Source organism: Thamnophis sirtalis, unplaced genomic scaffold, assembly GCF_051295495.1.
Source record: "Thamnophis sirtalis isolate CommonGarterSnake01/CBP01778 unplaced genomic scaffold, rThaSir2_p1.2 scaffold_3, whole genome shotgun sequence".
NCBI lineage: Eukaryota > Metazoa > Chordata > Lepidosauria > Squamata > Natricidae > Thamnophis > Thamnophis sirtalis.
The window spans coordinates 96,777,063-96,803,002 of record NW_028261383.1 but is presented as its reverse complement, the minus strand read 5'-3'; the positions used below and the strand labels follow the sequence as shown (position 1 = coordinate 96,803,002).

Sequence of the window (25,940 nt, the reverse complement as noted above, 5' to 3'; positions counted from 1 at the left end):
CACTTTCAAAAGAGTAACACATTTTTCCAATAAGAAATAAATTCATTTTTATTTGGAATCAATGTGACATTGCAATATTAAAATATTTTATAAATAAACCATTTCAAAATTACTATTCAGGATTTGAAGAAAAAACATCTGATAAAATGCAATTTCACATACAAAGGCCACAGACCTGGGAATATTTTTAGGCACATGAATCTGTCAAGAGGTTTGTTTATATTCTGCTATCTTTTAAAAAGAGTATGCTATTATTTTCTTTATAAACTCTATTGATTCCAGTTAATAGTCTGCCAAGCTGTAAGGCTGACAATCTGGTTTTCAAAGAAACATTGCAGGATACATTTCTGAAGAGATGAAATCCAATAGTCTCTGAGGAAAACTAAGGTAGGAAAGACTTTTAGAATAATAATGCTGAACACCTATCACGTATTGCTGAGCAAGCATGCTCTGCATGGTGCTACAACATCATCTAGGAGATTCCTTTAAAATTAACGCAATAGTTATTGCCATGGTAAGATGCTATGCATATTCTTACTAGGAAAACAGCAAGTTCAAGGAATTGGGTGTAGCAATTAGAGTACGGACAATCCTTAATGCTTCCATACATTTATTTGAAATATTTATATCCTCTGTATCTACCAGAAGGAAAGATGCTTATATATTTCAATATATTTATATGCCACTTTTGATAGAGTTTTAAAGCAACCAACAAATTATCACAGCAGAAGTACAGCTTGATATTACATCAGATTTATTAATCTGTGTAAAATTCATTGCACTATGCATCATAAAATTCATTTAATTCTTTTATTAATATAATATGCAAATCAGAGTCCTGATTTAAAAGAAAAGCATATAGATGTGGTTTATAGTTCCCGTAATCTATGGTTAATATTTTTGTGTAGATTTGTTCCAACTGTATGAGCAACAACCTTGTTTATAAATGCCATGATACTTATTTAAAATAGTTCTCTGTTTACTCCAAGGACAACAATCAGGTAAATTGAAGAACCCAGATTGGGACATTCCCATTAAATTAACACATTCTGTGTTATAAAATATCTTTATTATATACCTATATCATCTATTTTATGCAGAAACAGGACAAAACTAAAAAAAATTGGAAATACAGATGAGCATATGTTTCCATAGTCTTTTAGTATCAGAGTAATTTCAATGAACAGTAAAATGAAAAAGTTAAAAAATGCAATTTTTGATAAAAATAAACATGTCTAAATAAGGCAAAACATTATTCCCAGAAGTAAACAACTGTATATAACTATTATTTAAATCTGCAGTAAAGAAAATAATTCTGAAAACAAAACTAATTTGCCAGTGTTTTGCATTAGAACATTTATTTTTCCATTTCTATGTCAAATGTGTTTGTAAAAAAGAATCAGCTTCAGTTTTTTCTCCTTTTATTATATTCAGTTATTTGCATAATTATTTTAAGGTGTACTTTGCCAGTTTCTCTATATCATTTCAAGCTTATTTTTTCTCTCAAGAGGTGCAGAATCTCATTGGAAGGACAATATCCAAACTCTGTTACCTATTTAATTTTTTGCCACTATGCGTGGAAAAAATGATATTAAGACATATAGCTTGCACCTTGAAGCATCTTTTAAAAATGCATTCTCACAAAAAGGATAGTTGTTAACGTGTCCTAAAAGTGAACAAAATTCCATATCCAACACTGTTCCATGAACAGTCGTTGGCAAAAATCCCATACTGGGATAGATTGTATCTACATTCTCAAAATGAATGCATTTTTAATAAATATATTTACCATCCTAGGAAAAAAGTGGTTAGTCTTTTCTGGAAGCAAATTAAAGGAAATGTTCAAGGTATAATACTGTGAGCAATGCAGCTTCATCACAATGTTGTGGTCTTTAGATTAACTGAATTCTCTTCCGTATACTCTATTCTATTTTGATGTTTCAGTGGTTTTATATTTTTAATTCTGTAAAAAAGAAAATGGGGAAAAAAACATTCTCATAACATAGCCTCCAGAATAATTTAAGCATATTTCAACTTCATTTTTAAGAAATATGGTTGTTCTTTAATATGCAGTAAATGTGTCTAGATGCCTAGCTTCAAACCAACCAGTGCACAAAGTCATAAATGACAAAATGTGCATTATGAGGTCAGAAAGATAGCCATCCTTATCATATTTATGCTGCAACACTTTGTTCAAGTACATAAGGAGTAAAATTGGGCTGTGGTGTAATTTCATTAAACTCTATTTTCACCCCTCTATGGAAATCTATGGTTGTGTCACTTGGGAAACTTACTGTAGTTTCAGTGGTGGGATTCAAATTTTTTTACTACTGGTTCTATGGGCATGGCTTGATGGGTGTGGCTTGGCTGGTGTGGCAGCGGAAGAATACTGTAAATCTTCATTTCCACCCTGCTCCAGGGCAAGGATACTGTAACCATTTCCATCCCACTAACCTGCTTTTCAGCTCCATTCTCCTGTGCAGGGCAACAGAAGAAGTCCCAGCTGATTAGCTGGGACTCCGATCAGCTGGGACTCGGGAGGCAGCAAATAGATGGGGGCCAGTCAGAGGTGGTACTGAGTGGTACTAATTACTGAAAATGTTGTGAAATTGTTGTACAGCTTTAACTTAACAGGACTGTGATTTGGTCTCAAAAAGTTAGAAAGGGGACAATTGGAATGTCTCTGTTCCTCAGGAATTTAATAATAATTTCTTAAATGTTAATAATTTATAATTTACTAAACTTGTATGCTGCTAACTCTCAATGATTCCATGAATTTAGACTCAAATATTTCTTCCATTATATTCTTCTTCTTGCAATTCTTTTAAGTATCCTAATATTACAATATTCTAGTATTTTCTGTAATAAATTTTAAATGCTTTTCCAAAACGATCTGCTGCAATACTAGCTGGGATATCTGCTTATTTCCATTCTGCAACATCCTTACCCTTTAACTCTTAGCATCTGTTCAATAGTGTCTGGGAGAGGAGTGCCATAACTTTCCGGGAGAAACAGGGTCAGGATTCCAGCAAGCACTGTTAAACTTCCCATTAAGCTGTAGGGAAGAAATCTATCATAAGCACCTAGTAGAAAGGACAAGTAGTAATAGGTTATTCATGTTCAGATTGCTTAACAATTTACATTTCCTAATATTGTGACTTTGAGGTATTGTTTATATTTATAGATTTGTTTGGATCTGATCTGGAAGATGAACATGACTTCCTCAAAATGAAGATCAGAAATGAGGATCAGCTTCTCCATCTCTATACATCTTTCCTAGCAGCAACATGTTATAAGCGTGTACATCAGAACCAGTAAGCATTTGCTGTAATACTAAAAAGCAGGACATATGATCTTGAATTAGGAGAAAATAGGCAACTTACCAAGATAAACAAAATAAGGCGAGAGAATGCTGCCAATTCTGGAGGCCATTGAACAGGCTCCAACTCCCATGTTTCTCACAATAGTTGGGTACAGCTCAGCAGTGTATACATAAACCATTGAGAAGGAGGCTGTGATCCCAAATTTTCCAATCATCACGAAGATGATGGTCAGAACATAGAGGTCTATAAGCAAGAGCCAAACAAAATGAAATTAAAGCTGCCAGTAAAATAATAAAACAATTGCCTGCCTTTTTATTCTTCTTCATTTATAGATAATCCTCACTTACCAAGTGCCTCATTCAGCAATGGTTCAAAATTAAGATGGTGCTGCTGTCCCTAAGTAACCCAATCACCACAATCACATGAATGCCATTACAGTCAGCACACATTGCCTTGTGCCTGACGCTGTTTTTCTTTTTCCTGTTCACTGCAGAGCGGAGTGTGGAGAGAAAAGGATTACAAGAGAGTAAGCTGGCACACACTGAGGAAAATACTGGCTGTTTGCTGAGCATGCTCACTTGTTGCCAGTGCCATCGCATTGCTTTCAATGTGTATTCTCCTCTGTGAGTCTGCTTACTCTCTTATAATCTCTTTTTCTCCAATGAATGTAAATACAAACATTAATTCCCTTATTGCTAATTAGCCCAGTGCCCAAGTAAGCATTCCAAAGGGCAGGGAAGTGATTAGGAGCCTGATTAGTTTTAAGCTAGAAACTGATTAGTTTTGAGCCAGCCATCTCAGTGCTGTGGGTGGAGGGGGGGGAGGAAAGAAAGCATATTCAGTCATATGACTTTCCACTTAATGGTCATTTAGCTTAGTAATGGAGTTATCAGTCCCAATTGGTGACAGTTAATGAGGAATGTCTGTATTTTATTATAACTATGATATATTAACTATTTTGTTCTGCTTTAGGCAAGAACCTACTTTACAAGATACATCTACTGAATTAGATTTCCTATTTTTTTTTCTAATTGTGAACTGGTATATCAAATGAAAAACTAATATATTAGTGTTTAATTGTCATTACAGTAAAGAACAAATAAATCAAAAATCAGAATTACAGCACATCTTTTTTATATCACTAGAGCAGGAGTGTCAAACTCGCGGCCTGCGGGCCAGATGCGTCATGCACTGGCCACCCCAACCCCCGTTTTAGCAAAGGGAGAAAAAGTTACGATACATCATGTGACAACAATTTGTCATCCCGAGTTTGATACCCTGCAATAAGAGAAACAAAATGAACACAAAATGAAATAGATCGGCAACATATCTCTGTGTATCATAGCATTATTATGGAATTTTGCTTTAAAAAAAAAAACCAAGTTGGCTATCCCCATAGATTATAGCTATAAAGTGTCAAGGAAAGCAGTCTTACGTGCAGGCACGAACTGAATGAAAAGAAGAACACAGCCTCCTAAGAACAAGACTCCTGCCATTGAATACCGCCGCGGCAGATACTGAAGGAGCAGCCAAGAGATAGTATAAGCTGGGATTTCAATTACTGCTGAAAGGAAACAATTGAGGTAGATGTCTCCATGCAAGTTAGGGGTATCCAGAGAGAGGCCAAAGTAGCCTATGGAAATCACCATCCTGAAAGACAGATCTAAGTGATAATAAACATATAGAGGCAATGACACTATTCTGCATGGAACTTGAACTATGACATAGAGGTAGACTTTGCAAGTGGGCACTTATGATTGTTGCAGTGTCCTATGGCCACATAAGTTATTCTTGCGCACTTCACAGTCAGCTTCCAAAAAGCAGAGTCAATGGAGAAGCAAGCAGTGAAATTGCAAGTCATGTCCACATGATGTCTTACCAACCATAAGTAATTTGCTTAATGATCATGGGGGAAGAGAGTTTGTAAGTCTGTTGTGGATATGTGATGTTTTGCTAATGACTGCATCAATTAGTGATGGAATTGTCAGTCCCAATTGTGGCTGTTAAGTAAGAACTACCTGCATCTCTACTAGAGTGTTGAAATGACAGAATATTTATTATGTTACACACACTACGAGGCAATTTTCAATTTATGCACTTGTATGCTTTACTTTGGACTATTGATACCATTTTTTATAAGTGGCAAAACAATTGTTAGTAAATTTCATAGAGCAAATATTATTAAAATTTATTTCCAGGACCGCACACCATTCATACAGAATAGGAAAGCGCCTTTCTCCCTTTGTCATGCATAAAATCCAAGGTGAGCACACAACAGAGTATTGGACATGTATAACTTTTGAGAAGAGATAACATAAATTGGTGTGTGTGTGTGTGAGGGAGAGAATATAAATCATTCTTTATTACAATCATAAATCAGCATAAATAACTAAACAGTAATTACACATCCATAAGATCCTTGAAGATCCATATCTTCAAGAAATCCTTAGCCTAAATGTCAGCTGAGGTATAAAATGGAAGGTTGTGGGCATTAAATGAACAACAGAAAAAGGTGATTTCTAGAGGCCAGCCACATTTACAATTTACATGCTGAAATAGTGCAACTGTAAAAGCAGAATGAGTTTTAGTGTTCTTTCAAGTTCCAAGTCGTTCAGAATACCCATAATTAGCTAATCAAGACAGCCTTATATAATAATTTGCATGTGGAGAATTTAAACTTGCTCCTGGAAACAGTTCAACTACTAGGAAATCATTTGAGACTGACATAGTCATATTAGGCAAAGAGATATGAAATCTCTAGAGCGGATGATTTTGAAAGCTAATTTTCAAAAGCAATGGTACCTGGGCTAATAAAACTTAAGATTTAGACTGATATATAGATTTCCATGAGCAAGTCTATGAAGTGCCCCATGCCTTTATTTATCTGCAAGTAAATAAAGTAATTCCAAAACATTGACTTCTTGAAATATGGTTTCTGGACTTTGGAAATGTGAGGATTTTCTAGGAATCAATTTATCAGTTGCTTACCATAGAATCACACACATGATTGTGATTGTTCGTATATTTTGGGTTCTCACTAGGTCCAAAATGCTGCAGGACTGCTGAACTTGGCAATTCAACTCTTGCAGCTATATAAAATAATACATACATATGAGAATCAAGAAACACATGTTGGCTTATAAGCAGATAACCTGCAAACATTACTTATTTGAAAAATACAGTATGTTAAGTAAACTGCTGCAAAATTATAACAAATGGCATCGAATAATTTTCACATAAGAAGTACCTATTTTAGAATCATGTCCCAGTATCCTGTTATAGAATCAATAACCAATTTCATGAAAAGGGTCTAGAAGGCTTTGGACTTATAGGACAGAGTATTTTAATTCATGTTATTTTTCTCCAAGCACAGGAGCGTAGCAATAAATTATTCACAGATTCAATACACATGGTTACCTCATCAAGATCAAATATTACTTCTGGGGCTACAACATGGTTCTTTTTTGCAGCCTTACGAATGATATCTTCTGCTTCTTGAATTCTTCCTTGAGAGAGTAGCCAGCGAGGAGATTCTGGAATATACCTGAAGTATTTTAATACAACATCAATAGAATAACTAGAATTGCAAATCTTCACGATACACATATTACCAAATATTTTTCCCACATTACCAATCAAGTACTATTTCAGGAAAAAATATGTCCATTAAGAAAGCCTGCAGTGAGCTATGAATGCTTGGGTTAAAAATGCATATACTCTCACATCAGAACTCCATCTTCAGGCTGCTCTGCTGCTGAAGGAGGCTGAGGCTGGATCAAGGTGTCCTGGAAGGAAACTAGTATTTTTCATCAGCAACTGCATTAAGTCCTCTTCTGAGTGATTGTTTTATGCCACATAGAAGAAGAAGATCCTGAGAGAGTTACACAGCTCCAACTGGCTCACTGAAGGATTGCCTCTTCTATCCAGCTACAGGGCTCTGTACCACTGGGGCTATTTCTGTTTTGACTGCCAGGGAAAACTGATTAACTGGGCATCCAGGAAGTTTTCCTACAATGTCAATGTTCCTTTTTCTGGTCCAAAAATTACTGAAAGGACTGGCTGTTCTTAATGGAGACATGAAAATGACTCCCCATACAGAGTGGGCAAGAACAACAACAAAAGTAAAGAAACAGGAGCGCAAGTAACATAGCATTACTTGCTCTTATTTTTAAATATGATGTGATGGAAATGTTACATTTATGAGTTTGGAGAAAAAAAACGAGTTCTCTGATAAAAGGCTAATATAATAATAGAAACTCTGACCAGGCCTGTCGGGGTGCTCCTCCAATGCATTGGCTCTGATTGAGGGAATTAGCTGCATTCAAGCATTTGAGATGGGGTGGCTAAATATATTTAAACTTGTTCTAGAAATAAAATAACTATGGATTATCTGGGGCAGGGGAGCAAGACTCTAGAAATATTTGATAGTTGATGTATCTTCTCCAATATTTAAGAGTACAGTGGCACCATCTTGTGGTGTAATATTTTATATGCTTTTAACAAATTGTCTGCACAGTTCTTTAATGGCAGAATTGTTACACAATACTTTTTTTTCTGTTTTTCTTTTAATTCTGTTTTTTGGAATTAACTTTAAACCCAGAAGAATGATTTGATTGAAGATCCTGATAAATAAACATTATTACAATGTATCTTCCTACATCAGACCACTGCCAAATAATAAACAAATCAAGATATAAAACCATAGAACTGCAAGAGATCTCAAAAGGTCATCCAAATGTGTATTCACATAATTAGCTACAACCTACAATGCATTAAAAACATAGCTTGGTTTCTTTTTAGACTATTTGGGAATGTGGACACATTTGGTTAGTTTCCAATTCATTATATACGTATTCTTCAACATTTAATTAAAGGCCCACACGACTGCTTTGTTCAATGACCATAATCCTTGCTCTCTCAGTTGTTGTCATTAAGCAATCACATGGGTTGTTAAGCACATGGAGTGAAAGAACTGTCAGCTGAAAGAGGGTAGGCAGCTTGCCTCCACAAGGGGAAGGGAACATCTGTGGTGGGACAGAGAAATAAAGCTCAGATCCCAAAGATTTGAGCTTCTTTTGTCCAGCCTACCACAGGCCTTCCCCTCTATGTGCTAGCCTTTCTACTCTTTTGAAACATCGCATTCGCTAGCTTTCTAGCCAGACACATAATGAGAGATGGCACTCTTATTGTGATTATTATGAAAGGTAAACCAATCCTCTTTCTATCCTTCTATCCTTCAGAAACATCGTGTGCTAGCTGTCTGTCTGCACCTCGCATCTTGGAGTTTGGCACACCTCTTAGCAGCTGCACAGAAAGTAATTGGATCTGGATCTGGGGCAGGAAGAGGGCCTGAGCTTTCTGGATATGCTGGAGTGTCACCGCAGCTTTAGGAGTGCTGGCAGGATGGGTGAGCGGCTGAGATTGGGGGGAAGAGACTCACGGGTAGGGGGGAGTTGCAGCGTCCCCACGGTTGTATTTTAATTTCAAAATAGATCCTATGAGATTTTTTTTTAATGTCACCAACCAGTATATACTGTAAAAATACATTAATACAAAGGTTACTATTAGATACAAAAATTAAATGAAGAATACTGTTTTATTATAGATGGATAATAAAAACGAACTGTATATCAGAAAATACAGTATTTCAGCAGGACTTTTATACTTTTAAAATATGCAGCGAATGAGGATTGAATATCCTAGAGCATGACTATTGCTTATTATTGTAAAAAGAATGCTGCTAATAAGGTGAGCATGAACCAAATCTTGCCATTTCTTTTTGAAACAGGTTACTTATTAGCAAATAAATAGCAAAATGATCACTGTATTACTTATTAATAAACCAAAAACCAATTATCAAGATTAGCTAGTACCATTCAACCTTAATTATGTCAATTATCACAATTAAAAACAAAGAGTATATTAGTTGCCATTAATTTGGTAAACACTCACCACCACAATGGAAAATATAAGAGTCCAGGAATAGTAAGAGCCACTAACAGCAATCGCCAGTCTCGAATGAAGTAAGCACCTAGTGGCAGCATCATGTAACCAATTGCATAAAATATGCAGACACCTAATGTGCCATATATAATGCGGATGGATTTGCCAAGAATTTCTGCACCTGTTCAAACAAGGGACAATGAATCCACATATTTATGTAATATATAAACCAATTATTTTATGTACTATATGGGGAAAAAACTGATAAAAAAATACATTGAATTGTTGTTTCTTCTGTGAGCAGAAGAAGTAGGTACAGGTAGCATTCAACCAGAATTGAGCCCAATATGTTGCTAAGTGAGAAATTTGTTTAGTGACTTTTGGCTCATTTTACGATTTTTCTTTCCCGTTTGTATAAGTGAATCATTGCAGTTCTTAAATTAGTAACGTGGTTGTTAAGTGAAATCTGATTTTCCCATTGACTTTGTCAGAAGGTCACAAAAGGGGATCACTGCAACTGGGACATTGCAACTGTCTGGGACATTGCAACTGTCATAAATGTAGTCAGTTGTCAAGCATCCAAATGTAAAAAACGTGACCATGGGGATGCTGCAACAGTTGTAAGTGTGAAAAAAATAGTCATGTCACTTTTTTTCAGTGCTGTTCTAACTTTGAACGGTCATTAAATGAATTGTTGTAAGTCGAAGACTATATGTATGTCAACCATTCTTACTTGAAGGAATGCGGAATCAGATCTGAATTGGTTCTTTGGAGCCAGACTGAACACTCTTGCTCTACCTGTCAGTTGCTCTTTCAAGGCACAACTTTTTGGTAGTTTGCATTATAGGTACACAGAAAAACTATGTGTTTTGTGTTCAGAAGATGGTATGCAGTGACAGCAGGGTATGAGCATGTACTTCCACCATGCTGTCACTATCTTAACTAAATGCAGATTCTCTAGAACCTGCACAGCTACTGTATAAGCCCAGGAAAAGGTTATTTAAGCAGTTGCTGACAGATATAGTGATACCACCAGTGCTGGATTTGAAGCATGTTTTCCCACAGATACATGCACTCACACACTTATATAGGGACAAATAAAGAGAGGGATAAGACATTCAGAGAAATTAAAACACCCTATAGGAAGATTCAGACATGGGAATAGAGGAAGAAAGGAGACTCAGGTACAACCTACAAACACAATCACCGGAAAGAGATGGAGGAGAGAAGATTGAATCACTAAGATAAAAAGCATTTTCCAATGGGAGAAGAATTCCTCCTCTCCTGCAAGATTATTGAGCCAGCTGTTAAAAAAATAGTACTATTTAAATAAGGAGAAATAATCTACCATTGCTGAAAAAAATGACTGGGGAGGGTTGAGAAGCTCACCAATTGGCAAGTGTATTACAATCATCAGGGTCATTAGTGAGGATTAAAATTGCTTCTTCCAGATGACGTATGTTGTATGAATGTGGTTAATGCCCTTGCTGGAAAGATAGTGCATAGGGAAAACATCAGAAGAGTTGAAGGGTATCTCATATCAGATGCTTATTCTAGTTGTATACAACAAACATACATGTTAAATGCAAGTTTAAAAGAAGGAGGTTGGCTACCAGTTCTGCCTTTATCAGATATATTTTAAAATTATATTCTGGTTAGCAATGTTGGAAATACTGCTGTGGAGAACACAGAAAAAAATTAAAGATGCCCCTCACTGAGCTAGGGGGTCAGGTTATTGAGAATGTCTGTTTACATAAAGACAATCACATACCAAGAACAAACGCTGCCACATAATTAGATATTTGACCCATTCCAACAATAAGAAAGAGAACAGAAAACATCTCCCAGCTTGTTGAGAAGATCTGGATAAAGCTGAAGGCAGTCTGCATCCCCATTGTTATAAACAGCACATTCTTCCGACCAAATCTGCAGTGAGACAAAAATAATAATAAAAGCAAATCAGACGGGTATTAAAGAAGAGTTTATGAAAATAATGAACTAGCAGAGACTAGCTAATTAGCATCAGGGAGATGCCAACTTTCAAACATATGCTAGAGTTCAAATACATGAAGCCAGCAGTGAAAACTTATAAAATTTCAATAAAGTTTTAAAAGAAGAAAGATGATGATAAAGATTCTTTGTACAAGTGTAAACCTAATGCATACACAAAAACATGAGAAAACAAACAGATGGTTGGATTTTAGCCCCTTTAACCCCTTTCCTACCAAAGGAGTAAGAAAAGGAAAAATGACATTCCTAGTGGCAGCCTCTTCACCCTGGAAACAGGTCACACTCTGAGGTAAGGCTATTCTCCCTGCTTGATTGTTTGGAAAACAGAAGAAATACCAATATCTAGGGAGATTCTCAATCATCCATATCATGATTGTCCCAAAGGTGCTTTTTCTAAAAGGCAATTCAGCAGCTACTTTAATGAAAAGTAAAACGTTCTCAAAGAACAGAGGAAAAAAAATGGAAAAAGCACCTTTGGGACAAGAAATACTAACCTTTTCTTCAAGTCTTGTGTGAACTTTTGTGGACTGAGTTACAAAACAGTACCAGATTTTAAAGATTTTTTTAAAAAAGATTTTAACATTTTATTTTAATAATACAAAAAATATTGTGAACTGCTGATGTAAAACGGCATACCAATAATTATAAATAAATAAATATTATCTAATTAGAGATAAATATATAGTGCTGGAAAAAATGACATCCTGAAATGTGATCCTGAATGAGTTGTGCATGAAAATAATAAATACAGAGCTTATCATATATACTCTTTACCTGTCTGAGAGCTGTCCAGATATAAAGGATCCCAACAGCACACCCACGAACAATAAGGAGACAGTTAGTGGTGCTTTCCAGTCATTGTCACAAACAAGTTTCCACTGGGGAAAAAAGAGGGTTAGCATTTTAACTTGTTTTAAAATATCAGTTTTTAATTTATTATAACATTATTTTCCCAATAACCATTCCATAATCTATTACATTATTAAAAATGTTTACAATTATTTATTATTCTCATTGTTATATAAAAACAATTCTCTTAAATTCTTATCTGTTAAGTCCTTATATTATGCCTTTACAAAGTAGAAAGAGCAATTATTTAAATAGTTAAACAAATATTCATCAGAATTTTGGAGGGGACAAATCAGCCATATTGGTTATTCATACAAGGCCTTGGCTTTTAACCTCTGGTTGCTTTAAAAATGTTTAGTAGGTATACTGACCAAAATATTAGAGTAAAACAATGTTGATCGGCCCCATAAAAACTGCAACAACTACTATAGTGTGAAGTTTTTTCACTCATCTTTAGAGGCAGTTATTTAACCACAGTATTCCACTTTACCACCATCTGCCTTTTTTCCCCATTTCTCCCCACTTCAGTCAACTAACACTTTGCAAACAATGAGCAAGTTCAAACTTCATTAGGCTATATATTTCAGCCTCCCAGGATTGATTGGTTTATTTGAATTTTTATTTTTATTTTGGAGAGCCACTGGTACAACTATAACTGGTTATTTTGACTACGTAAGGGGCAACATTTGGAGAAGCAAGACTGCTATTTATGTAGATGTCACACACATAAATTATATAGCCTGCTGGTAACTATGAGTAAGTAGGTTCTACCACTACCATGCAAATGCAGACAGAGAAATGTTGCTTGGACTGAATACAGTAGTGTATAGCATATCAGCTCAGGCAAGAATTATTTTCATTCTCTAATGCTGTCCAAGATAGGTTACTGAAGTTCACCGACCTAGGCTGCCCACCTCTTATAGTACTATATTTAATATTACTTTTTTATACACAATACACAAGTTATAGAAGATTGTAATAAAAGAAAACTTAAGCCAATATTTCTCAAACCTTCCATTACTAACACTACTGGTGTTCTGATCTGGCTCTTTCCCTGGCATTTAGCAAGGGTGAGTGAAGCCCCCTTGGATAATCTGGTTTGTTTTTTTCTGTTCCTATCCAATTTCTGTCATATTTGCTATCTATTACTTTTTCTTTGGTTGTTGTAATTGTTTAAAAATGGTTTTACTTGTGAATTGTCTAGACATGATGGAAGTTGGATGGTACACAAATTTAATAAATAAACTAACCATTCAAAGGGGCTAAATTCAGAGATAACACATACACGCAGAACAGTCAGTTAGTCCATCAATCAATTTTATTGCGGTTTCAGGGCCAATTAGAACACAAGATTCATCTTCTGGGTCAGGAATTCAATAATGACAGAGAAGGAGGAGGACACTGAACAGATGAGATCATAGTATGCAATGGCTTGATACCAAAATGTGAGGTAGATTACTCAGCGTGTGATATTCACTTAGCCTAGCAAATACTTGGGGATCATATTTATAACCTCCAACCACATTCAAATGAAGTAAAATATATCCAATAATATTTGGTGAAAGAAAAAGTGAGTTTAACTTTGCTTTATTATAACCTTTTAAAAATTCCACTAAGGTGTTTTTTTATTCAAATGATAGTTGCCCCCTCCCCCACCCCCTCCCCAAAAAACTAGAGAAAAATACTTTGTATGTACTCACTTGCATTTTATGAAACTATGGCCTCATTTAGATTTTGGAGAAATATTTTTTGACTTGCTTACATTTGACAACATACTATATGATAATGGACTGAAACATGTTCATCTATAGCTCAGTTAATAATACTATCTACTAGAACAGGGGTGTTAAACTCAAGGCTTGGGGGCCGGATTCGTCCCATGGGGTACTTAGATCTGGCCTGTGGGGCTGCCCTGGAAACAGCGAAGGACAGGCCAGTGGTGCTTTTGTCTGGGAAAATGGGCTCCCAAGCTGTGTTTTTGGATGTCACAGCCTCCGGCAACTCTCTGCCAGTGAAAATGGAAATCGGGAGGGCTGCATGTGGCCCTCTCTCTCTCCGTTTTCACTGGCAGATGAATGCAGGAGGCTGTGGCAGCTGAAAATAGAGCTCGGGAGCCTTTTTTCACTGGCAGAATGCTTGGGCCACTACAGCCACGCCTGACATGAGTGACATTGAGCTGGCCATGCCCACCCTGGCCACACACACCCTGCCCACCCCCCCATCCTCCCGAGGTCAAACACAACCCTGATGTGGCCCTCAATGAAATCAAATTTGACACAGCTGTACTTGAATATTGCTTCTGCAATGAAAAATGCCTTTAAAATAAAATTCACCTTTTGGAACTGAAGATGAAACAAGTGCCCAACAACCAAATGCTCAAAAGGAAAACATCTTTACAGCAGCACAACACATATACATATTACAATAGAACAAATTCCTTTAACGTAACAAGTTTCTACTTCATGTGATAATACGTATTACTTTTTATTTATTACCATTTCCTTAATTTTTCTCAAACGATAGAATTCTTTCTATCATGATGAATATTTAGCACGGATAGTTTGGAGGTGCATATTTAGCACGGATAGTTTGGAGGACCATGATATTTGCAGGCTTATTATGAGGGGTGGCAGGCATGGAGGATGCGACGAATGCCATCCCAAAAGGCCAGCAACTTGTGTTGCAAACATACAAACAAACAAAACAGTGGGGCACCTTGACTCATAAGCATTTAAAAATGCACTCAGAGGTAAAGGAGGGAGGGAAGAACAGCTTCAAAAAAATAAAACAATCAATCCAAAAAGAGGTACTTTGAGTCAACACTCCAAAATATCAGATTCCATTCAGATGGAAGCAAATTCTCCAAAGGCAGCTATCAGAGACAAACAAACAAACAGTGACATAATATGCATAATATGTATATGTGTTGTGCTGCTGTAAAGGTGTTTTTCTTTTGAGCATTTGGTTGTTGGGCATTTGTGGCACATGTGCCTCTGAGAAAGCATGTGCCTGCAGTCAGTTGTATTCTTTCTGCATTGGGATCTGGATCCTTCATGAGTCCTTTTAAATGCCATCCCCATTCCCTCCAGGAATTGGCATGTAACTCAAACTACCAGAGCAATCTTCACACCTTTTGTGCTATTAATAGGCCAATCAGGAATAACAAAAGATAAACACTTCCAGAAAGGAATCTGTCTATGTTAGGGTATATGACTGAGTTTTACAATGTAGTTAGATTATATGACTAAAGTAATTATAATATTAAGAGGTTTGGCGTAAAAGTAAGAGGAGTCTGAGGAATTGTGACAAGTAGAAAGTCAGGATTTTAACTTTCCTGTGGCCATTGGGAGGGGGGGAAGCAAAGGATTTTCTAGCTTTTCTAGGCAACTGGGCGGAGAAACAAACGCCGCCCCCCAGAGGAAACTCCACACGGAACACTTTCTCCCTCCTCTCTCTCTCTTTCTCCCTTCCCTTCCTCTGATTGCCTGGCAGTGAACTGTCACCTGAGCCCAAAAGCCCAGGGTGAACACTGTTTCTTCCATAAGCCTGTGAGGAAGGGCCTGGGACTAAAGATGCTGGGTCCCATTGGCCCATACGAACAGCTAGAGTCCTAACAGCGGAGGCAAGATGGCAGAGGTTAATGGCTGGGGGCGAAAACCTGGGGGCGAAAAAGGGGCAGCAAAGGGTAGGAGGAGAACAGTCCCATTCTGACTGCAGAATGATTGTAAATTGCTTTCAAACCCTTTTGGAGCAAACTGAGAAATGAAAACAGTGGTCAACTGGAGATGCCTGCTAAGATTTTAGTATTCAACATTATTTTTCTTACTTATCAAACATCTTCAAAGAATCTCGTAAAATTCTTGAGTGACTAGCAGATATAAATGTTTTAGGTTAAGAACTGTCAGGTTCATGTGGATAATGTAGATTGTACACATGCTGGTCTATGACCAAATAAAGAAGTGTGTGTGTGTGTAGATTGTACTAACAACAACACAAACCAATGATTTCAGTGTTAAATACGATTGAACTTAATTGGCCACTCTCACAAACATGCTCATAGGAAACCTAAAATATGGACACGCTATCCGTCTTATTGGGTCAACATTTATATCCACTGTGTTTTATTCAATGTTCAACTAGTTGATATTTTTAAATTAACTGATGAACAAGTATTATGTAATATGGGTACATCATGAATACTTTTGAAGTTAACAGGAACTTGACAGAACACTTATTTGATCAAAATCAAAGATATAATGGGCACCCAAGATGAAAAATTAATAGTTCCAGGATTAAATGACATTAAATTTAAAACAAACAATAGTCTTTTAGTTTTCAACAAATCTTCAGAATGTTTCAGTTAATTAACTATTACCGTATTTTTTGGAGTATAAGACGCACCTTCCCCCCCCCAAAAAAGAACATGGAAATGTTGGTGTGTCTTATACACTGAATACAGCCATTTTTGACCTCCCAAAGCCCTGCCCCCGTATCCCATTTTTGTGTGAAATGTGTGAAAAATGACCCGTATTGCAAAAACTGAGGCTTTTTGCCTTCCCTCAGGCCCTAGCAGCACTCTGCAGGCTTCAGCGGGGCTGGGACAAGACAAAAATGTCTCTGTTTTTGTAAAAAACGGGCTGTTTTTCACAAAAATGGAGGCTTTTATGCCTTACCCAGATCCTGTTGAAGCCTGCAGTGTTGAGGGAAAGCAAAAAACCCTCATTTTTTGTGAAAAATGGCCCATTTTTTGCCATAACAGGGATATTTTTGCCTTGTCCCAGCCCTGCTGAAGTATGCAGAGTGCTGCTGGGGGCCGAGGGGAGGCAAAATCTTTTTTCTTACTTATCTCTTCGAAATTGTGGTGCATCTTCTATAGTCCAAAAATGCGGTAGTTATAATTCTAACTACAGAATGGCAAACTTTCCATGGGGGTAATGAACAACATTTGTTTACTGTTATTAGTAAAACAGTGGGATGCATCACTTGCACCCTATACTGGAAAGTTGTAGGAATCACAATGTACATCAGGGCTCTAACCTACAGAGGCACTTATGATTAATGATCTTGCGGGTCCTGGCATTAAAGAGTACACTCATGAGATGAGCACTGTCTCAGAACTACGGATTTCTTACAAAGATAAATTATTACGAAGAGCAAACCAAAACAAAATCCAAATCTTTTCAAATGGATACCAGAAACAATTGCAGCTGCTTTTCAATAAATATAGTTAATTTTTTAAACTATATTTTCTATCTACCCGCTGTTTGAAATTTTTCAAGAACATTAAAAAAAAAAGAAACATCAGAAAAGGTAAAAAACAAAACAAACAAAAATCCAGTTGAATATGTTAATAAGCAAGACAGGTAAAAGAAATGAAATAAATGTAAAAGTCTTAATCCTGGTACAGGTAGTCCTTGATTTACAACAGTCCATTTAGTGACAGTTCAAAGTTATTTGTATTGATTTATTGTAGGCTTTATCTTACTTTTAAGTAATATAAAACCTGTCTGAATATTGTTGCTTTAATATGAATGTAGAAAATGCACTGCAATATGCTATTAGTGAGAAAACAACCAATATATTTTAATAACCCAGCTAGAGTCACAGTCTCCACAGGGTAAGAGCTAGTAAGATGGGCTAGAGAAATCACAGGTTAATTAGAATCAACATAAATATTTGGGACAGGAAGGTGAAAATCAAAAGGCCAGAACCAGAATAATAGTCAAAGGCAGTTTACAAGAACTGCATTATTTGCATTATTTTTAAAAATGTGGATCTTTGTGTTTCATTAATATTTATTAAGACTACCAATGATGCCAATAATTAATCTGCGAAATTCATTTTGAAAATGTGTAGAATATTGCTTTAAGGATTCTGGATTAGTATTAATTGATTAACAGAAAAAAATGAGGTAACAATATCCAGTTGGAATCAGCAGTATACTTAACTAAATATATAACATTTATTTTCTTGAATAAATCCCAGGTTTTGCAATACTGAAAAAATAGAAGCTAAATAAATATAGGGTATATGAAGGTAACTAACACATGATATATTATTAGTTGTTCATTAAAGGAAAGTATGAAGTAGATCTCTGTTAGGAAAATATTAACAGCTTCATTCCACTGAGAAGTTTACATATTATTCTACGAGTGAATCTAGCCCTGGAATTATTTAGAAAGTCTCTTAATCCCCAAACCATGGATTTCTTTGAAAAATGGTAATTCTATAGATTGGAGTCTTTTTTAACCTTGAGATTGTGTTAATGTTAACATTTCTAAATCCTAAACAGACTTCATATCATTTCAGAAGAATGCCAGATAATGAAGGAGATGTATTGCAAATTCTTGGTTCAGGCAACAAGACTGAATTCTCAACAAAATCCTATGAGAAGAATATTCAGTGACAGAAAGATCTGTCTTGGGATTTCTGGGGAAGCAATGGTGGTCTGAAGATAACTCTGCTGAGAATGGAGCCGAACAACTACAGCACAATGAGAAGTCAGTGAATGGATCAGTTCTTTAAGAATTCCTTTCTGATAAAGGAGAGGATTGGATTACCTACAAGTGCTCCATACCATGGTTCCGTGGGAGAAGACAAGAAGACAGTTAAGGGTTTTAGAGCACTGGGAACTGAGGGATCATCATGGATTGGAGTCATCAAAAGACACTGGGTTCACATACTTCTGTTCTTAATCACTTCTGGAAATTGCTTGTTAACTGTGTATGTGTGTACATAAGTATGGTATGGTATGGTATGGTATAGCATAGTAAAAATTTTCGGGCGCCGAACTGGTAGTATTTGCGGCCGGAATCCACCCCTGATAGTATAGTATAATATAATAAATAGAGTAGAATAGAATAATAAAAAGAACGTTTGGAAAGGCAGATCTCATCACATGGGGTGAATCTCTTTCAATCCTTGACGAAAGCAAGTTTTATGCAAGGACCTTAAAAAATTATTTTAAAATAAACAGAAAAAGTGGATTAGAATGTTGATCTGAACAGTTATAAACAGATTAAGGAACCAGATGGATTTGAAATCAGAATTTAAAATTAACTAGGAGAATATTTCCTGGGAAAAGATTGTGGATTAAACAATTAAACAAAAAAATTGATAAGATGGGACTTTGATATTTTGACACTAGAGGGAACCCAAAGGAACTAGATTTAAAATGAAACCAGTTAAGATTTTAATTAAAAGAGAAATGCGAACAATAAACCAGGAGAATGATTTGGATAACTTTCTTATCTTCATCTTACAAAACAGATGGGATAAACATGATGAAATTCCTGACAAAAGACAAACAGAAACTGAAAAGTAACAACCTTTGGGACATTATACAGTATTTGTTGTTTCTGCCAACCTTCATCGTTGAACGATGAGGATTTTTCAAAGTTTTACAAATTTGTTTTTAAATAAGAAGTAAAATAAAAATATCTGCTGGTCTCTGTTGGAAATGTTTTTGGGGGGAGTTCAGTGACCAGGCAAAGATGGGTTGTAGGGAATCTAAGTGGAAGCCTCAACACAAGATGACTGGAAGATGACTGGAATCCCTGAGATCCAATGTACATATCCTTTCTCTAAACCCTGTGATGTTAAGATGGAAAGAACTTGAAAAACTGGGGTGACATCTTATACTATATGTTTGGAAGAATTTCAGATTCCTATCACTTATCTTTCAGAACTAATGGATATTTACAGTGATTAGATAGATGCTTGTGAGGCTATAATCAATAACAGCAACTGTAGAGGAGCTTATTAGAAGTTAAACAATGTTCCTTAATTCAAGGATGGGACTATTCATTTCATAATACATTGGAGATGCAGTTGAAATGACTAGGAAATTGGTGATCTTACATTTAAATGCAAAATTCATATTAGAAATGTGAATTTCTAATATGAATTTAAATGCAAAATTCTAATTAGAAATGTGTTTTAATTTGGTACCTAAGAAACTCTTGTTGAATACGTAATGAGAAGGAATTACAACTGCTTTTCTCACAAAAATTACATTTCTATAATGTTCAGTACTTTTGAAACATACGTTTTAAGAGAGATTCAGGTGGGGTTTGTTATAGAACTGCAGTACAAAAACATTTAGTCTTTAGAAATTGAAGGCTGATGAGTTGATGAACACTGATCTGATTTGTATGTTTTGGTCATGTTTTAGTTAATGACAGTTTACTGAATAAACCACAATAGGCTAGCTTCACAGAACATGCAAAACTATAAACCAGTTTACAAATCAAAATTCTAGGTTCATATAAGAAAGCAAGACATAATGTGATGTGGTCAGGATAATTGTATATATTGTATGAATCCAGGTATTGTGGTTTATTCAATGTACTGTGGTTAAGTGAACAGTGGCTTACAACCTTTTTTGTGCAAAGGCACACTTTTTTCATGAAAAAAATCACGAGGCACACCACCATTAGAAAATGTTAAAAAAAATTAACTCTGTGCCTATATTGACTATATATAAAGTAATTCTCCCACGGCACACCTTACACTATGTCACGGCACACTAGTGTGCCACGGCACAGTGGTTGAAAAACACTGGCTTAGAACAATGTGTGAACCTGATACTCCATTTGTCACCTAATTCATTCCCAAAAAGGAGGGATTTCTAAATAAGGGCTAGAAAATATAGCATGGGGCTTTAAGAAATGGAATGCAATTCACACCAAACATAAGCATTTTCCCCCTAGATGTCATGGAAGGCTCATTCTCAAGGAGAGATCACCCTCTGATAAAATGACAAGAGAAGCCAAAACATGCAGCTCAGCTGGAAACAAATTGGCAAGAATGAACCAACAGATTAGGAGTTAAACAAACTTAAGACTAGAATTGAAAAAGTGGGTGAAAGGTTATATGTACAACTTACACAATTGTTTCAGGAACATAACAGGTTATATTTTAAAAGTTGTTAGAGTCAATAAAACTTTGCCAATGAAACACCAATTATAACAGGCTTTTAGAAAGTCAGACAAGGGGCAAATAAACTTCTGCCAAACCTGTGACTGGTGAGGACACTCTTTATGTCTGAAGCTATTATTTTAATAGCTTCAGAGCTATTTATTAGCTTTTAATCTAAACCACTGAGGATTAATTGGTAGTGTCTATTATTGCTTTATTATATTTTACATTGCTTCTCTTTTTGTCTTTTTGTGTGAAGTCAGAACCACGTAAAGAGATTTTAGAAAATTGAACAAAATAGTTTTATTAATTAAAAGCAAAAATACTGTTTGGCAGGAAGAAAAATGGTGCCATAATGTACATGTACATGTACACATATGTACACGTACATACACACATCAAATCCTACCTCTTAGTTATTGAAATTGTGAGTCGTTCATATCTCAGCCCATCATCTATATACTACTAAAACTTTTGTATCCATTTGATTGTGTGCAAACCTTCAATTCAGTGAAATTGTGTGCTATAAGGAGCACTTTTTTAATCAATATGCCTCAAATGGTCTAACACAGAATGTGAAAATAATCACCCAGCTGGTCATGGGTTGTCTCGTATTCAATAAAGCTGAGATACCCAGCATCTGATCTTTAAAAATAAATAGGTTGACACATCTTCTACATCTAATGGAATACCTAACTGACTGTGGAGCATTTTGGAACTAATTCAGAAAAAACAGTGCACAAACATAGCACTTGTTTGTAATTCTTTAAAGAGCTGAATTCTTCCCCTTTGCAGCTGCCACTTGATTCTGGCAAAAGATACAGCTCTTTAAAGAGCAGCAAACAGGCATTACGTTCATCTCCCATGTACAACAAAGCTTCTGACTGCCCCAATACATAATATTTAGATTTTTATCCGATCCTTATCACTTTATAAGTAACTTAAGGCGGTGAACATACCTAATACTCTTTCCTCACCCTATTTTCCCCACAACAACTCTCTGAAGTAGGTTGGGCTGAGAGCATGAGAGCCACATCTGGCTCTCATGCTTTAAGCAATACTAGAACTCCCAAAGTATTCTAGTTTCTGGGCCAGCATCTTAATCACTATACAAACTGGCTCTCTGCAATTTAGGGGCTCACATAGACTGAAAGTTGAGCTTACTAATTGGTAACCATAAATGGGATTACAGCCTAAAAGGATTATTTTGATAAAGGAAGGTGAAATATTTAAGTCTCAGATTTAAATCTACATTCAGGGTGGAGTTGTGGCAATTCTATGAAGTATTCAATCTGTGCAACTTCCTGGAGAAATGTATGCAACAAGGCTTGTTTGAACATTACCTGAAATTCTAAACAAAAATAAAGGCTTCAAAAATGTGGGCCAGATGTTGAATGTAACAATTAATACTGTGAGTCTCTTTAAGTGAAAAGGCTGGGGGGGAGCTTTAGTTTTTTAATTGGAATTTGTCAAAAATATGTTCACAAAAAGATAGAAACATTATAATTAGGTGGCTGCTGTTATCAGATTAATTTTAAAAATACTGTACTTTAATAACAATAGTTATTGAATTTCATCTGTCCGAAGTAATTTCTTCTGAGCAATCGTCCCAGGCAAGTGAAATATGACAAAGAACTATATTTTCATTGTCGCAGAATCACTATTTTCTTTAAAAATATCTATGAATAATCAGTTACTCTACTAATAATTGGAAGTTTAATGCATTCACTGAAATCTAGTATTTATCTAGTAGCCTTCATTTCCAAACACCCATCAAGGGAGAAAGGCGTGTGTTTGTGTAATCTTGACCTTAGTTATCTTGAAGTTCCAGACAAACTACTAATACAACCTTTTAATTATTTATTTGTTTATTTTTATTTGTCAACAAGTACAAGGAAACAAGTATGAAAACATGAAAAAATGGCACAAATAAATGGATATAAATAAGCAAAACATAGCCATATACACATAAAAAGAGTACATATAAATGGGACAGTAGGACAAGGTTGATAGGCATGCTGGTGCGTTTATGCACGCCCCCTTAGGGACCTCTTAAGAAACGCGTAAGGTCCATAATAGACAGTTTAAGGTAAAAGGGATGGGGGTTAGAAGAACTAACAACAGGATCAGGTAGGGTGTTCCACACATTTACTACTCTATTGCTGAAATCGTTTTTCCTGCAATCAAAATTAGAATGGATTACATTTAGTTTGTATCTATTGATAGCCCTCGTGTTATTGCAGTTGAAGTAAATGTAGTCGTTAACAGGTAGGACTTTATGGCAGATTATCTTTTGCACTAAGGTCAGGTCCAATGTAGATGGTGTAGTTCAAGGTAATCTAGGCCTAAAATGTCAAGCCTGGTGGTATACAAAATTTTATTAGAGCAGAGGAGTTAAGTACCCGTCTTGTAAAATACCTCTGGACCCTATCTAATGTTTTAATGTCCAAAATGCAGTGTGAATTCCAATCTTCTGCCATAAATCTTCATAATGTGTTTTGTCAGAAGTATAACAATTACTTTTAAGTCCAATATTAATTGCAAACATACAACAATTGTAATTGAACTATAACTTGTTTCTCTTTGATAAATAAAAAGATATCTTAATACATGCTTAATGTATTCTACAATGTAATGTAAATACAGAAGTCATAAGGAAGCCCAGATGACAAATATAGTATTTCCATTATTCCACAGCACTCACAGGATTATGATAATGTACTCCCCTCCCCCTAAAATTCACAACTCTATAAAAATAGTTTTCTGCTGCTTTATGGGGTAAAACTGGAAAGACATTAAAAGATGAGGCAAAACCTTCCCATACTACTCCTGAAGTAGTATGAGATTTATACCATGTATAGAAGAGGAAAAATAACAGGCAACAACAACTGAGAGGCAATGGGTGCATTAATACTGTGGAATGGAATTTGTCTGATTTGTTAAGAATACAATTTGAGAAAAGTAATGATGAATTCCAAGGGAAAGTGTAATGTTCAGAATGTGTGGATTTTATTAGAATTTTTTTAGATATTTGATAATCCTTTACTGCATTCTATAGGTTTGTGCAAGACACGGGAGGGGTGGGGGGAAACCAAACTAAGTCAGTATACCTCAGCCTGAGGATAATAGGAAGTTGCACAAAACTACCAGTCAGGCTTGCAACCATGTCAAGATCAGACGAGGGTGCAAAAAAGCTGAATGGAGAAGGGAAAGTCACACCCATCTTAAGATCCGATTTTTATTCCATCCCGTTTTTAAGAAGCTCGAGGCGGCGATCACTTTTTCGATCTCTTCCCCCACTTCCCAAGACGCCCACGTCTGCCCTGCGAAACAGCCTCGAAGTTACCCTACACATTTCAGCCTAACATCTCCCAACATCACCCCGTTTGATCTTGATCTCTTGGGAGGCCGTCGCGCTGCGAACCCCCTTTCCTCTCCCTCTCCCCCACCCACCCAGCCCCCAAGTCAGCACGCACCTGCCTACCTCGGTGACAATGGTGTTGTCGTAGTACTCTCGACTGAACTCCCAGCCGTCCAGGCACTTCTCCTGCCCCACCTGGCTGAGATTGACATCGCGGCCGGGCTCCAGGTTGCCGGCCGAGAAGTTGAGCAGGGCCTCGAGATTGTAGCGGTTGCACTGGCTCCGCACCTGCCGCCCGCCGCGCTTCACCAGAGGGATGCTGGCATTGAGCCACGCCGAGCTCAGGTTGACGTTAGCAGGTATCCGACACCAGTGCTCGGGGGTGGCGGCCAAGAAGACAGCGGACAGCCCCGTGTAACCATTAGGGATGATGCTGGCGCTGAGCAGGAAGAAAATGAGGCGCTGGAAGGGGCCCCATTCGCCCAGAAAGGCGGTGGCCTCCTCGTAGTTGAACATAACTGACAGAAGGCAAGCAAGACCAATGCAGAACGGCTGGCAAAGGACGGTTATGGCCCGAGACGCTCGCTCTCGCTAGCACAGGCAGCAGCTGCTGCTGGCCCGGGCGAAAGGAAGGGCGAAAGTAAACCCAGCCGGCCGCCGGCAGTACATGGGACGAAGCAGGGGCCGGCCGGCCGGCTCAGGAGGCTGGTTGTGGGTGTGGTTTGTACACAAAGGGCTGGAGCGCTGCGCTCGGCCCGCCGACGAAACCAGGCCCGCGTCGGTCTGCAAGTTCCCGCGCGGAAGAGAGGGAATCACCTCCCGCCTCCTTTTTTTTTTTCTTTTTAGGCTGAAGGGCTTTGAGTTTATTATTAAGCTCCGCCCAGGGAAAATTTTGCTTTGAATGTAAATTTAAAAAAAGAACATTGCAGTACCGGTGGAGTCTGTTGGGTTCAGGTTTCTCTCTTGAGATGGAAAGCAAACTTTTTAAACGTTTTTTCTTAAGCCTTTACTCTGACAGGCGGTTGTGTAAAACGGATGCAGAAACGAGCAGCGCAAGAGAGAGTGACAGGCAGCGTGGTTTGAAATGTATTACTTAAAAAAAAACCACATTGTTTATGTAGGGCATAGTCAACAGTATTTGCTTAACATGTACAAAACTAGTAGACTAATAGATCCGAACCAGCTTTGCCTCATCTGCCACTCTGCCTCTGTACTGTTAAGCTCTGGATTTCAAAGAACAATACAGAAGTTACCCAATTTCCTTGCTTGCCCAGTCCCACACATTATTCCATTTTGATTTATTTTAGTTAGGCTAATGAAATGCTCACACCAATTTCTGTAGACTTAGTACGAAGCCATGGTGTTTGTTTTGTTTATTTCCAGAATTTCATAAAATATAAATCGATTATGGTTTTGTACTATGACCACTGTATTATGTTCACCAAATCATATTTAAATTATCGGTTATATGGAATTCAACCTTATGGCAGCCTTTCTCAACCTAATTATAGCCCCCCTCCAAATATTTTGGAATA

General features: G+C 36.8%; 1 protein-coding gene and 1 pseudogene across 2 annotated transcripts; one reads left to right on the top strand and one right to left on the bottom strand.

Annotated features, from left to right (window-relative positions):
* Window positions 1–1,039: 1,039 nt before the first annotated feature.
* LOC106542432 (organic cation/carnitine transporter 2) lies at window positions 1,040–25,078 on the bottom strand. Of its 2 annotated transcripts, XM_087709558.1 has the most exons (10): window positions 24,529–25,074; window positions 12,051–12,154; window positions 11,038–11,192; window positions 9,276–9,447; window positions 6,741–6,867; window positions 6,312–6,412; window positions 4,759–4,973; window positions 3,384–3,566; window positions 2,948–3,083; window positions 1,040–1,963 (listed from the first exon to the last, which is right to left on the bottom strand). In XM_087709558.1, the coding sequence occupies exons 1-10, from the start codon at window positions 24,919–24,921 to the stop codon at window positions 1,876–1,878; spliced, it is 1,674 nt and encodes a 557-aa protein (XP_087565684.1). In that variant the 5' UTR covers window positions 24,922–25,074; the 3' UTR covers window positions 1,040–1,875. The 2 variants fall into 2 exon arrangements, with proteins under 2 accessions (XP_087565684.1, XP_087565685.1); XM_087709559.1 differs by lacking the exon at window positions 1,040–1,963 and having other exon boundaries at window positions 2,951–3,055; window positions 24,529–25,078.
* LOC148048072 (transcription elongation factor 1 homolog pseudogene) lies at window positions 19,533–19,890 on the top strand (annotated as a pseudogene).
* Window positions 25,079–25,940: the final 862 nt, after the last annotated feature.

What these genes read in the sequence shown, in the direction of transcription:
- LOC106542432 (XM_087709558.1), bottom strand. Translation starts at nt 24,921, where the DNA reads ATGTTCAACTACGAGGAGGCCACCGCCTTTCTGGGCGAATGGGGCCCC. An exon ending in TTATATTTTCCATTGTGGTG is followed by an intron (nt 6,868 to 9,275) that starts GTGAGTGTTTAC and finishes AAAATACTTCAG; the next exon opens with GTATATTCCAGAATCTCCTC. An exon ending in TAATATTTGATCTTGATGAG is followed by an intron (nt 6,413 to 6,740) that starts GTAACCATGTGT and finishes TATTTTATATAG; the next exon opens with CTGCAAGAGTTGAATTGCCA.